Source organism: Podarcis gaigeae (assembly GCF_964106915.1).
Source record: "Podarcis gaigeae genome assembly, chromosome: 3".
In the NCBI taxonomy this organism is placed as follows: domain Eukaryota; kingdom Metazoa; phylum Chordata; class Lepidosauria; order Squamata; family Lacertidae; genus Podarcis; species Podarcis gaigeae.
In genome coordinates, this window is record NC_139680.1 from 54,157,549 (window position 1) to 54,171,135 (window position 13,587).

A 13,587-nucleotide genomic window follows, 5' to 3' on the forward strand; every position below is an offset into this window, starting at 1 on the left:
ATTATGTTCATTTTTTACATGGTCTAGTCCTTCCTCTGCCCACCCCCTAATATTCTTAAGGTCTCTTATCCAGTCTTCAGAGAGTAGCTGGAAGTGGGGAGGCAGAAAAAGGGCCCTCCTTTCCTTCTACTCTGCAGTTTTAATCTGAAATCTTAGGCACGGTACTGCACCCAGAAGTCAGAAACTGATTGCACTAATGAAATTCCTTCTCGCAAAGTGTGACTAGAACAATAGGGGTTTCGAACACTGCTGATCTTTGAGAAGGGATTTCCTAGGTTCACAATATTCTTTTCTGCACTGAAATGATTTTTTAAATACAATTTCATCTAGTAATTGTGGAAGAATGGTCCATAAATATTAGAACCGTCATAATACAACAGTCATAAAGCATATTTTCTAAACTCATTTCTACGCTATAAACTACATATGTTTAATCATCAAAATTTCACTTTTAACAAGTGTGTTAAATGAAACTCAAGATGCAACTTTCAATAGCCTGTATTCTATCCATATGTAAGTGATCCCATTTGTAATTGCATGTGGTAAAACAAGATGGTACCTTCTTTCCAATTGACAAAAGATCTTTTTTTTAACTAAAAATGTATTTTTCTTGAAAGCCTCTGAGATCTATCACCCCAACAATAATGAAGCTCTACACTGCTGATATAAGGAGTGCTACTTGCATAACTCCTAAAATTTCTAATTGCTACAAATTGTAAAATTGCTACAAACATCATGGTATGTAAATGGGGGGGGAGACACTTGCATTAGGAAGTGATTTCATATTTTGTTATGAAAAAAATATGGAAACTATTTGCCAACAGTATGATAAATTTACCATAACATTGTGAAGTTTCTTGAGCTCTTTCGAAGTCATGTACAGAACAATAGGCTACCATATTTACTTTCCAGCACAATCCGAAAACCTACTCCTGGAACACCACAAGAGATCATTTTGATTCCTTCCGTTCCCCGAACAGCAGATGCCACTTAATACTGCAAACTGTTTTGAAACTCATAATTTCAAAAGCAGTGTGTGGCATGAGAGAGATAGGTTTAGATCAAATCCACAGTAAGCATTACTAGAGTCCTGATCACTGGAAAAACTGGTCCTTAATATTCATTAGCATGTGCAAAATAAAAATCATGTGTTTCAGTTTTTCATTTTTGTACACAGCTTTACAGGAAAGTTACCGAAAACAGTAAGTCCAGTTGGGAAACAGTGAGAGATTTTGTCATTGGAAAGTGATGTGTGCTCACTGTACACTTGTTATTGACTGAATTCACATGTCAATAACATTTGTAGACATACAGAGTCCTTTCTAACTCACTCCTCTTCCCTATAGCTCAAGAACGAAATATCACTGCTTTAAATGATGTAAGCTGTGCAATGTCCCTGTTCTTATAAAGCCTCTTCTATAACCAATCACTAGAGTTAAATTCCTGGATGACATCATGAGCCCTGCCTATGAAACTTTTGTTATTTTTTCCCTCCACCAACTTCAGTTGTTCCCTCAAACTCGGTGACGGAGAAGCCTTGTAGTTTCCCAGAGCATACCATCATATATTTCAGAAATCACTGGCTACTGAGGTAAGGAAATATGTTGTGTGTTTTTTTTAAAAAAAATGTATAAGGGATTGTGGGTTTTTAAATTAGCTATCCTACTTGAAGAGAGAGGTCTGCAGCCTTTGTTGAGAAACATTAGCTTGATGCAGAACTCCAACGCTGGTTACCTTCTGCATCTTTTTAGGGTTTTTTGATAATAAATGCAGGTACAGCAAAAGCATTTGTACATAGAGGGGGTGGGGCGTATGATTTGGAAAGAAAAGAATTCAGACAGAATCAAACTATATTACAGTGCTTTGTGGACAGCAAAGGATCTTGCTGTCACAGTGTCAGAAAATTTGTTATTCCCCCTTCCCTTCTAGACTCTCAATTTTCTATTGAAAATGTTAATATATTCTTATTCTTATTATTTTTGTAAAAGTATCTTATTTTTGTAATGTTTACATTTTAGTTTAGCAGTTAAGCAGCTTTAGTACAAACAGGTATACTTGCACATGTATTTTTTTTTACTACAGCCCAGCAAGCCACATCTAATACCAATATTCCCTGCGACCAGAGTATTTATTTAAGAAAGCCCAAGGATTTCTGCATAGCCAGTGAGAATTACATGACATCCCATGCCATATCACAAACTGATTTTTAAAGTCCTCGGTGTTTTAAAATGGTTTGTAATGTGGCATGGAGAGATGTTGCTATTTTAAAAACCCACCAAAAGCCCAATGGCATGTTGGGCACATATTTAGTAGCCTGATTTCTTGGATTCTAGCCAGCGGCTACAAACCTACACAGTTAAGGTCACTTAAAAACAATGGGATTTAAGAAGCCTAATCTTGTGCATGGTTGTAGCCACTGTCATTAACTAGGTGTTTATTTCAAGCAGCCTACCTACAGTGTTAATTTACAAGTAACATGTAATGTTTTCAACCACTGAAGTGTTTTATTAAGGACACTCAGAATATGCCCACTGAAATCAATGGTCTTAAGTTAGTCACCTCCGTTCATTTCAGTGACTCTACTCCAAGTATGACTTAGTTGGCTCCAACCCACTGTCATGCTAAGAACAGACACACTGAATTCAATGGGGCTTAAGTTAGTCGTCATTTCAATGGGTCAGCTCTCAGTAAGATTATGGTAAATCTGGATCCAACTCACAATTGTAATCATGAGCACATATGCCAAAAACAGAAAAAGAAGCAAATAAAATCATTTTACCGTTTGAGAGAGGGGAGAACTATTTATAGAGCTGAAGGCAAGATTTACTGTATCATTTTTTTCTCTCCATCCGCTAATCAGAGTTTTAATTAAAAATGCAGTCCCATGAACGTTTACTTGGAAATAGGTTCTGCTGTGTTTCCCACGTAAAGGTGACAGCAAAACTTAAAGGTGTTGTTATTGTATCAATAAAGACTTAACCTTGTTGCTAGAGGGAAGCTGTATTTTCACTAGAAAGCCGTTACTATTTGATTAAGTTTTGCATACTCAGAATTCCTTTTTAACATTGTAACAGAAATATATATTAGTGAAAACACTTATTTATACACCAACAGAAACAGAACTCCCCATTTTCAGAGTACCTGATTTTGTAGTTTTTTTAATACTACCTAATTTCTATTATAGACATTTTTCAAAGCAATCAGTTGCATTTTTATTTTTGTCCACAAGAGGCCTTTTTTAAAACACACACACACACAAAACAAACAAACCAACCAGCAACACAGAATAACAGCCAATTCTGTTACATTATCACTGACACAAACACTAGCTTTCGGAAGAATCTCAGAGCAATTCTGCAGCAAATTAGGATAACTTCCTTCACCGATTTAAACAGCAAAACTTGATCCATTTCACTGTATGTTTTCAAGGGGGGAATGGGGCATAATAAAACTAATAAAAGTTTTATTTTTATTAGGTTTTTTTATTTAAAAAAATGGGGGGGGGCGTTTGCTTTTTCATTTATTTATTTATTTATTTATTTTAAAAAGGAACTTACACTGGAAGGAGGAAAATCTCAAAATACACTTTAGATGCCCCAAAAGTTCTTTTCTGCTTCATTTTTCTTGCAGGCTAGCTAAACATTTATTTATTTATTACTTTTAATGTGTCAGAAGAGATCAGTTCACTCTTATGTTTTTCTCTTTGAAACAGCTTTTGTCACTGTTATGAAAGTGAGCCTTTTCTCTGTGACTGAAAATATGCAGTTTCTCCTAACCTTTTTTCTTAACACTCTATAATCCCATTTCCGTTTCTCTTATTGCCTCATCTCACCTTTTCCCTAGAATCTTGAGCCAATTCTATTATTATTATTATTATTATTATTATTATTATTATTAATTAAATTTCTATACTGGCCTGCATGTAAACCTGGTGGTTTACAATATAAAAACACAAAAATGCATACCATAGTAACAAACAAAAATAATAACCCCCAAACAGTTTAAAAGGCCACAGATTGCTTAATTAGCCAATATATATGTGGTCATCGCTTCTTTCACATAGCTTCTTGGGCACGACTATTCCTCCTTTTTCCATACTGTTGTTTCCTGTCCTTTCTTGCCAACCCCCCAGTCTCCCCCCCCCCAAAAAATACATATATACCACTTCTATTTATCATTCTTTTCTTGTTATACCTGATGGCTGACACTGCTCATTATAAGATTATATGATGCAGATCTGCCCCCAGCCTCTTAAATGAATCCCAAGACTGATTTAAGTGGGATAAAGTAAATCTCTTCACTTGCACAGAAATAACTGATTAACTGCTGCCACTAACAGTATCAAAACAATTTTGGGAGAGGGACAATAGAAACTGACTCCCAGCAGAACAGACTTATTCCTCAAAAATGTTGTGAAACTAATGGTCTCCCCCTCATTTATAAGCTGTCTCTCCTGAATGAACTTTCAAGAAGTGGAAATCAGCAGTAAACTGATGACCTCTAGTGGACTAATGAAGCAGCACTCACCATTTTCTTAAAAAAAATAGAAAACAATGAAAGAACAACTGCTACTGCTGCTCTTCCTCTTTTCTATCTAGTGGACGCTCATCTGTAATCAAAGAACCCATTTTTATTCTGAATCCTCCACTTTTTGTGTACTAACTACTTGATGTCTGAATTGACATCAGGAAAACTTTAAATTAAATGGAATTGAGGGATTCCATTTTAAAAACTCAGTTTTCAGAACAAGACAGGAGAATATATCTATATATCTATATATCTATATATATATATATAGATATAGATATAGATATAGATATATAGATATATATATAGATTCAAATATAAATAATTATAGACCAGACTACCCCAATGAACAAAGTGGGATTTAAATGAACCTAGGCTTGCGATGTAATTCTTGTTTCCTTCAAATGTCTTTTAAGGTCTAGTACAGAGACCTGTCTAGTACAGAGATACAAAACAAAAACAAAAACAAGGAATGGAACACTGATGTCCTTCCAATGTCTTCTCCTCCAATTTCAGAGCAATAATGACAAGCAACAGTATTCATCTAGCTATATGTATTGCAGTGAAATGAGATCACAGCTGTTTGCTTATATGTTATGATTAATCATCAAGTCTTAACTCTTTGAAAAGCCTCATGTTGACAAATCCAAGTTCTTAACTATAGAAAAAGCCACAGCCTAGCTTGCCAAAAATACTGTTCTATCAAGAAGTATGTTGCTGACCCTTCCCAGGGAGTGGAGTTTTTCCATCAAATAATTTCATCTTATAATATTACATGCAGGAAGAGGGCATCTGTGCTTTTTATTCAGTAACAAGAGAGTGATAACTATTTCCATCAGCTAGCTATGTGACATGTCTGTGAAGTGTCACGCCATATTTAACAAAGGTGTTTAATACAAATCTGTTAGTATTTAATTCACTACGGCTTGCTTAGAGTAGAATAAACACTTTAGCATAACTGAGTCCATATTTGGCTAGAAGAAGGAACACCGTTTTTACAAGGTCCCTTGAGTTGTCTTGTGCCTGCCGTGTGTGTGTGTGTGTGTGTGTGTGTGTATGTGTCTGTTTTAGAGTATCTACCCTTGTCAAACGTAAACCGGAAAAAGAAAAAGAAAAGAAAAAAAGAACTGAACAGCCAAATATTTTAATGGCTAATGGTCCATTGCCCTTCATTTATACAGAATCAAACAGAACTAAAAAGTAATGGAAAGTCAAGCCGAGTTGTAGAGTGTATTTATATAAAACATTCCTTTGCAAATGTGATCTAAGCTGAACAGAGCCCACCAACTATGCATTTTGGACTGCCAAGAGCTTGACAGCTTCACTGTTTTTGCAGTCTTGGGCAGGCATTAAAAACAGAAGGCTTAACAAGCCCTTTGTGAACCACCATACATGGCTGGTGGGCTACATTCAGCTTAATGGGTCAGAAGTCACACCTGGTACGGCAAATGAACCACATCTCTCAGGATTGCTTTACAAGATATGGACGTGTTTGCAGCATGTCCACTGTTACTCTCTATGATGAATTGCAAACATGTGTACCCAGGAGGTGTATTCCAGCCACATATTAAACACATGCCTCTCTCCTTCAAATTTGTTATGGTTTTAACGTAAGAGTATATGGTAAACCTGCTGCAAACAGCTCTTTTCCATATCATACGCAGTGGTCTTGAGAACAAGTTTGGTGTGTGTGCTATTATTGAAAGGCAGGTCTGGTCTTATTGTTAAGATTTGTTTTCTATGTATAAATGTCTCACACAGTAAAGAAATCTCACATGCTTGTTTCAAACATTTTGTTTACTTGGAAATAATCTGCACTTGCCCTGGTCAATGCACTGTTTGTTGTATTTCTAACCCTTCACTTTCCTGCTTTCCCCAGCTCCACAAAGACTCTTAAAACAAAGCAAACAAGAAGATATTAAGCACTTTTCACTGCCCTTGAAAACCACTGCTTCTTAAAAATCTGCACCCACTTCCTTAAAATTTGCGCTTTCCTGTTGCCATGGAGAAGGTCCAGTACATAACCCGGTCTGCTATGAGGAGAGCCTCAACTATTGAGGTGAACCCACAAACACGCCAAAGGCTTCAAGAGCTCTTTGTGAATTTTTGTCTTATCTTAATATGCCTCTTGCTTATCTGCATCATTGTGATGCTTCTTTGAAGTCTGGCTTCTTTGATTGATCTTCACTGCGCTGTGCAAATGGGAAAAGCAACCAGAGAGAGAAAAGAACCAAAGAGGAAATTTCCAGCACAAGGAAATCCTTGCAAGAAAGTCCAGCATTCGGACTAAACAATTTCTAACCGGCTGCACTATTCACTTATTAGCCACTGCAACCATGTTAAAAGCTCCAGTACTGAACAGTGACTTGAAACGTATTGTTAAGTGTATGTTACAGACTTGTTTTACTGAATTGATGTGTTAGTAAAAAAAGCTATAAAATGTCCAATAGCAAGTTTTACATATGACCATCAATAAGTTTTAACTATGGCTCTGAAATGGGTTCACATTTGAATGGGTAGGTAGAGATGGAGGCTAAAGGAACTGTTAACAGGTACACTTAGATAATTATATACTTTAGAAAATATTCTGCACAGCCTATTTTCAAATCTTGAGTACTTGGATTGTTTACTCAAACTATTATTAAGCTTGCTTTAGCATGTTTATGGCTGAAACCTAGAAATTAATGTTAAACCATTACATGGTCACCGACTTTCCGGTCTGAAAAATAAACGTATTCAATCAACCCATAGTTAAATGAAGTTAATATTCCACCTGACATGCATATTGCACATTTCAGCAATGGCATTTGTCTAGAACAGCCTGAAAGAAGCACTGAGACCCAAACTGTGGCCAAATGTAAATAAACCTTCAGGCATTAGATATATTTGCAAATACTGCATATCCTCGCTTGTGTGTTAAAGTAAGGTAATTTGAAAGTGGTGGAAGACACTGGATGTAGATAGAGTATGACAAGTAAGAATTTTGTGCACAAAAAACCAAGTAATGAAGTAAAACTGATATCAATACTTTTCTCAAACGTAAAGGTTGGGATTCAATGCAGCGCTAAGGAGATTGTTCCATCAGTGCAAGCATTTCCTCATGCCTGACAGAATGATCTCCCTTCCCCTTCTCTGCACACTGTTCTGAGGGTTCTCCAGAGCAGATTATGGGGAGGCACAGGGGGTGAAGTGGGGACGGGGGTGGGGAGCCCTGTTGTGCTAGCACTGGTTTCCTCTAGCGTGCCAGATCAGTTGAATCTAGCATTAAGAATGGGGAAAGTGCGAGGTCAATGCTTTGTATTTTGGCAGTGCTCAGCAATATTTAAAACAGAATAAATGCTTCCATACAGTAAAAAAAAAAAAAAAGTATTGATATAAGCAGTTTGTCCTTTGCTTGTGGGGTTGTTTTTTTTAAATTTCACTCCTTAAAATGGCATTCAGAGATCTGAATATTTGCTTCAGTGTACAATGTACAAAAAAGCCAAAACATCATACTATGGATGTCTATATATTATATATTGGGGGGAGGTATAGAATCGAGTTTACTCATGGATTGGGCATATATGCTTTCAATTTCTTACCTTGGTTAATAATTGTGAATGGAAGAACTACAGGATTTAATACTCCCCAGGAACCTTAACCATGGTCAAAGCTTTTCTAGGCACTGACCCCACCAATGGTTAAAAATGAGTTCATAATGTTTTGAAACCAAACTTATCATTTCTATGAAGTGTACATGTGATCATTTTAGCTGAACTGGTAAGAAGCAACCATGTCTAATGACTCATTAAATTATTATAATTGTTTCATACGTTGAGAATGTACTCTTCTAATTATGTTACACATGAACTGATCTTCCCGTGTTGAGAAAAACACACACATTAGGTTTGGTTCCTTCTTAAGATAAAAAATAAAGATTAATGGATTGGCAAGACATTTTTGGCTTATTTCTGTTTATTTCAATTTAAAACTGGTAAATAAATTTGATCAACTTGAATAAATTTAACAAAGTGAGGCCCACCTGCACAATACATTTAAAACAGTATCACACAATTTTAAACAGTCATAGCTTTTCCCCAAATTGCTGAGAAATCCATATAACCAGAAATTTTGGCTGGCCTTGGCAGCTGTCAAAATGTATGGCTGGGCCCTTGCCCCTCCCATTCAGACCAATTCTTTGAATGCTTACTCAGAAAAAAGGCCCATCGTGTTCAGGTGAAGCCACGTGGGATTATAGCATTAATTCCTGATCTACCACTGAGCCTCTGCAGGAAGTTGGGAACAATCCTATTGCTGTGTTCTCCGATTCCAAACTTTTGTCGCTGTGGAAAGTAGCAAAAGTCTAGCCCCAATTTTGCCCCCTTGCAGCCAGGGAGAAAGGTTGGGATCATTTTGACAGAGAGCAGGAAAGGTGTTCCTTGAACTACAGCTATCTGCTGCAAAAATAGCTCTCTCAATCTTTTCCAGAGCTAGAGCCTTGTATGGACATCACCACCAAGACTGTCTCCAGTCTTTCCTACTGGAGCCAGGAGAGACTATGACTCCAAGTAGCTCAACCACTATGCATTCACATGACCCACCTCAACTTCTCTATCTTGGAGTAGGCGACGGTCAGATCGGTGCAGATGTGAAGATGACCCAAGCCTCCTCAAAGCTCCAACTTACGAGATGGTGGCAGAGTATCCAGTCATCCTTTCCCAAGTTTAATTACCCCCTCGCCAATGACCCACTCATCAAGGTGGAAAGCTGCATATAACATACCATATTTTTCCATATATGAGATGCCCCCTATTTTTTTTGACCCCAAAATTATGAAAATGAAACCCTAAAATAGAAGTGAAAATCTGGATAATTGGCGGTGGCAAGTTGATCTTTTTTGAGGACATCGGCCTCAAAGTTTCCAGTATGGAGGTGCATGCAGTGCACTGTGGTGCAGAAGCAAAGGCAGCGACTGGGGCACCACATGCTCCCCCCCCCGGTGGCAGCCGCTGCTGCGGGGAAGCAGGCTCCCAAGCAGGATGCCAAGGAAGAGCCGGGGGAAAGCAGCGGCCGCTCTGCGCCGGGCCATGCCGTCAAGCAAACTGAGCTGAGGAAGGTGGTAAGCAGGCTGGGAGTTTGAGAGGGGAAGAGGAAAAAAAGGAAAGAAGGGCAAGGAGAGGTAGCTGAGGCAGCTCTCAGCGGTGGCAGCTGCTCTCAATCCGGTGGTTGAGCCAGCAGGGGCCTCAGGAGGCAAGCCAGTCACCAGCATGCAGCCCGGAAGGGGAGAAGGGGGGGATGGCAGCAGGAGGGACCCCCTCAGCCCCCTCAAGGCAAAATCCAGGTCACATGCTTAAATATTTTTAAAGTTCCCCCAGATGCCCATGTTCAGTGTACAAGATGACCCCCAATTTTTTTTAGCAAAAAACCCTCGTCTTATACATGGAAAAATATGGTAACTGAGATGTACTACAAACAGTAGAAGCACCCACAGTGCATGGTATAAGGACTTTCTGCAGATAAGGATTCATTGGATTATTAATATTCAATTCTAAATGTGCTTTGTGAATAGATGATTTAAGAATGAGAACAGAGCCAGATGATTAGCAACTTGGAGGGCAGGGTTGTGCTATGTGACTAGTTATAAAGGTAAACGTGCATTTTATTGTAAAACGTCATCTGCTGTTTTGAAAAAATACTTTTCTACTTGGCACAGTAAGACAGACAACTCCCTTAGTCAATTCATTTTATGCAAACCATGGCACTTATTAAAAAGTTCTCTGCATCTCCTTTCAAGGGTGTTTTAGAGGGCGGGCGGTATCTATGTGGGACTGGTTTCTATAGTTGTTGCTCATCAGCCATTTTCTCTTAGGTGCTGGACAACAAAAGCTCAGAAAAAGCCAAGAACTGAAGATGTGATATACACCTGTCAACCTTAATTCACTGGCACTGAAACTGAAGAAACTTAAAACTGTGATCACAAATTCTGTTGCACACAAAAAAAGTGCAGGAGATGCCTACAATGGATCTTGCAGCAAACAGAGGCCTCAACCTCCTACTCAATTTTCTACTTATTTTCCTGGTTCTTGTTCTCATGTACATCCTTGTAAAGCTCATGTGAATTTTTCATTTTGTTTGAACGGTTACTATTAATCCACTATGGTTACTTGAAGCTTCAAACTTTGTGAACAGAAACACTGTAAGAAACAAAACCCAGAAAAATCCACAACCTAAAAAACTGAAGATTGGGGGAGCGTTGATTTTATCAGACAAATTAAGAATATGGATTTGCTGGTGTGCATTATTTTTGCACCAGAACAGAGCAAGACTGTACTTCACAAAAACTACCCCCTTACAGTATAGAATAACTGCAACATGGTCACCAGCAGAAATAATCAATACTATATATTTATGTATCTACCGAAGAATGGTTAGACTGTGGACTTCTGAGATTACAGACTCTACAAGTAGGACAGAGGAAAAAAACTTAGCCCAAAAGGTGCATCGCAACAACCTGAAATACTGAAAAGAAAAAATAATAATGACATGCATCTAATTGTTTAAAGGAAGAAAATAATGAAAGCACATTTATTTGAAGCAAACATGGAAGTTCCTGTGACTTTTATTTGGGGATGAGGGCAAACAATAATTAGAGGAGGTAAGGTGGCGGGGGTAGGAATACAGCCAAATTGTTTGCATGCTTATTCAGAAGTGAGTATTTCAGTGTTTGATGGGCCTTACTCTACCCAAACTTACTAAGGAATAAGACCCATGAAATGCAGTGGCACTTACTTATTAGTGAACATGCACAGATGTACACTGTTAATTATTCTGAACACTGAAAATGGGCCAATGTATTATTCCATTATAATGTGATAGTCACAACATTTTTAGCAGAACAATACGCTCCTATTTAGTCTCTAGCTAGCTCCACTGCTCTTTCAAGCCACAGAATTTCTAAAGGACACACTATAGCAGTGGATCGATATGACTAGAGCTCCAGAGGGATAGCCATGTCAATCTGTGGCAAGAAAAAACAAAGAGTCTTTAAGATGACATATGACTTTTAGATGTGTCTATGATTCTTTTACTTGTGATGCTCATTGCTGTGAATATACAGTAATGTAGAATCAAATTTTCAAAGAGACCTTTATGAAATTCAGAATGCATATGTTTCTTCTACACTAGCTTTGCCTACATATCAGTTTCACAGAATGAACGGCTCAGTGAATTTACTATAGGAACTTTATATGTCTTTGGGCACCTTTTTGAGATATGTCTGTCTGTCTGCATGCCCATCAAAGGGAAACAGTCACCTTCAGAAGCAGAATGGCTGGCAAGAACTACTACATTAAATGGAATAGCCAATGGAAGCTCAGCAATTGCAGAGATTACAGTATTTAAATGTCTGTGATACCACATATATGTTGGAAAACAACTACAGACTTCTGTATACATTTCAGAAATCAGACATTGGCAATCACAGCAAAAGAGATTGAACAGTCTGTTGCAATACCATTTTATTTAGATTCTCATAAGGTTTCAAACATGGGAATATTTCCAACAGAAAGACCATTCAATCCTGTAACAGTAGAATAGAACTTCTGCATATATACACATTCTCCTGCCCTTAACCTTGAAAACATTTTATTTATGTGTTTAATTCTTTTTTTAAAAAAATACTGAACTTCTATTGTCACCTTCCTGAGAATTCAATTTACCCTCAGCATTCTTAGAATGCAAATCTTTGGTTCCCAAGATTTGGTTTGAAATATAACTCTTACCTACAAAGGCACAAGCCAAAATATTTAACTGCTCAATTTTATGTCTCTCTTTTCCTTTATCAGTCAGTTATTAAAGTTTATATGCAGTCTGGACAGGTCTTTCCAACTTTCTGCATACTGTTGAGGTCCTCTGAGATTGATAAAAAGTCCATATTTAGTGGGAAAGCTGCACTCACATATGTAATATATACAACAGATATCAGAATGTACTGACAGTATTGTATCTTACCAGTGTTAAGAATTTCACTAATTTAAATATACAGATATATGTATCAAAAGTTTAATTTTGCTAAAGAATGAAAAAGGATTGTACTTTGTTGTTTTTGTTTCCTTTGTACCTAATTGAGACATACCCAATAAATCTCCAAGTGTAGCCTTGGGGCTAAGAGTTTAAGTCAAAAAGTCCCTGGTTCAAATGCCACCTCAATCATAAATGCAGTAGGTAGCCTTAGCAAGTTATCGTTCTCTCATCCTCAACCGTCCATTTGCAATTATATGAAGAAGTAGTATGGACTATTTTACAGTCCTTCTAAGAAATGGGAATATAATGTTAAGTGAAGTGCTCTGAACTGCTACATAAATGCATATCTGAACTGCTACATAAACCATTCCCAACTCTGTTCTATTGTGAACAGAACCACTTCCACAGCCCTTTATTTACCACATTACAGGGTTGAAATGATGCCAATGTTTTCTTTTCCCATGATGCTACTCTCATACAGAGTATGAAGACCAGTTCCCAGTTTTTCTTTGCATCAGCACTCAGTGAATAATGAATGCTCTACTATTACTGTGTCATAGAAGTGCTCTATTTTGCATTGACCTTGAGGTTGGTATTTGCTATCACAGCAAACCATAGAACTGGTTTATGATTATTTTGGATAATAGCAGTTTAGAAAACCAGGAAACGAAAACAGAGCAACTCAATATACAAATACCTGAAAAAATAGTTTTAAGTTGCAAAAACAAAACACCCCTCCACACACACACACTTTTACTTTTGGAGGGCAATTCAGAACTCCCACCAAAACACATGGTTCTCACTTTTGGAGTTGCAGGCACTATGAAGTAGTTGGCATCAGTGTACCATCTTCCATGTGCTGTGGTCAGGGCTCAGCTGTAATAATGAATGAGCTGGTTACACAAGTGACACCTGGCTACAGAGCTGCGAAGGATGTACAACTTCCAGACTGAGCTGCATACATGGTTGAGGGCATGGAACGGTCTGAGCAAGTGTCTCGGTCACCTAAAAAAATGTGCAGGGCTTAATTCTGCACCAACAGAAAATCTATAACTAATT

At 37.7% G+C, this 13,587-nt stretch overlaps 2 protein-coding genes and 1 long non-coding RNA gene across 10 annotated transcripts in view; 2 read left to right on the forward strand and 1 right to left on the reverse strand.

Annotated features, from left to right (window-relative positions):
* CEP85L (centrosomal protein 85L) overlaps positions 1 to 13,587 on the reverse strand; it is a 106,450-nt gene that overhangs the window by 43,435 nt on the left and 49,428 nt on the right. The window lies entirely within an intron of this gene.
* On the forward strand, positions 1,248 to 12,660 carry LOC310841027. Its single transcript, XR_014562267.1, has 2 exons — positions 1,248 to 1,591; positions 10,376 to 12,660. It is a non-coding gene; the product is annotated as an uncharacterized lncRNA (long non-coding RNA).
* On the forward strand, positions 1,471 to 8,463 carry PLN (phospholamban). Its single transcript, XM_083731558.1, has 2 exons — positions 1,471 to 1,610; positions 6,440 to 8,463. Exon 2 carries the CDS (start codon positions 6,530 to 6,532, stop codon positions 6,686 to 6,688), a length of 159 nt encoding a protein of 52 aa, XP_083587684.1. The 5' UTR covers positions 1,471 to 1,610; positions 6,440 to 6,529; the 3' UTR covers positions 6,689 to 8,463.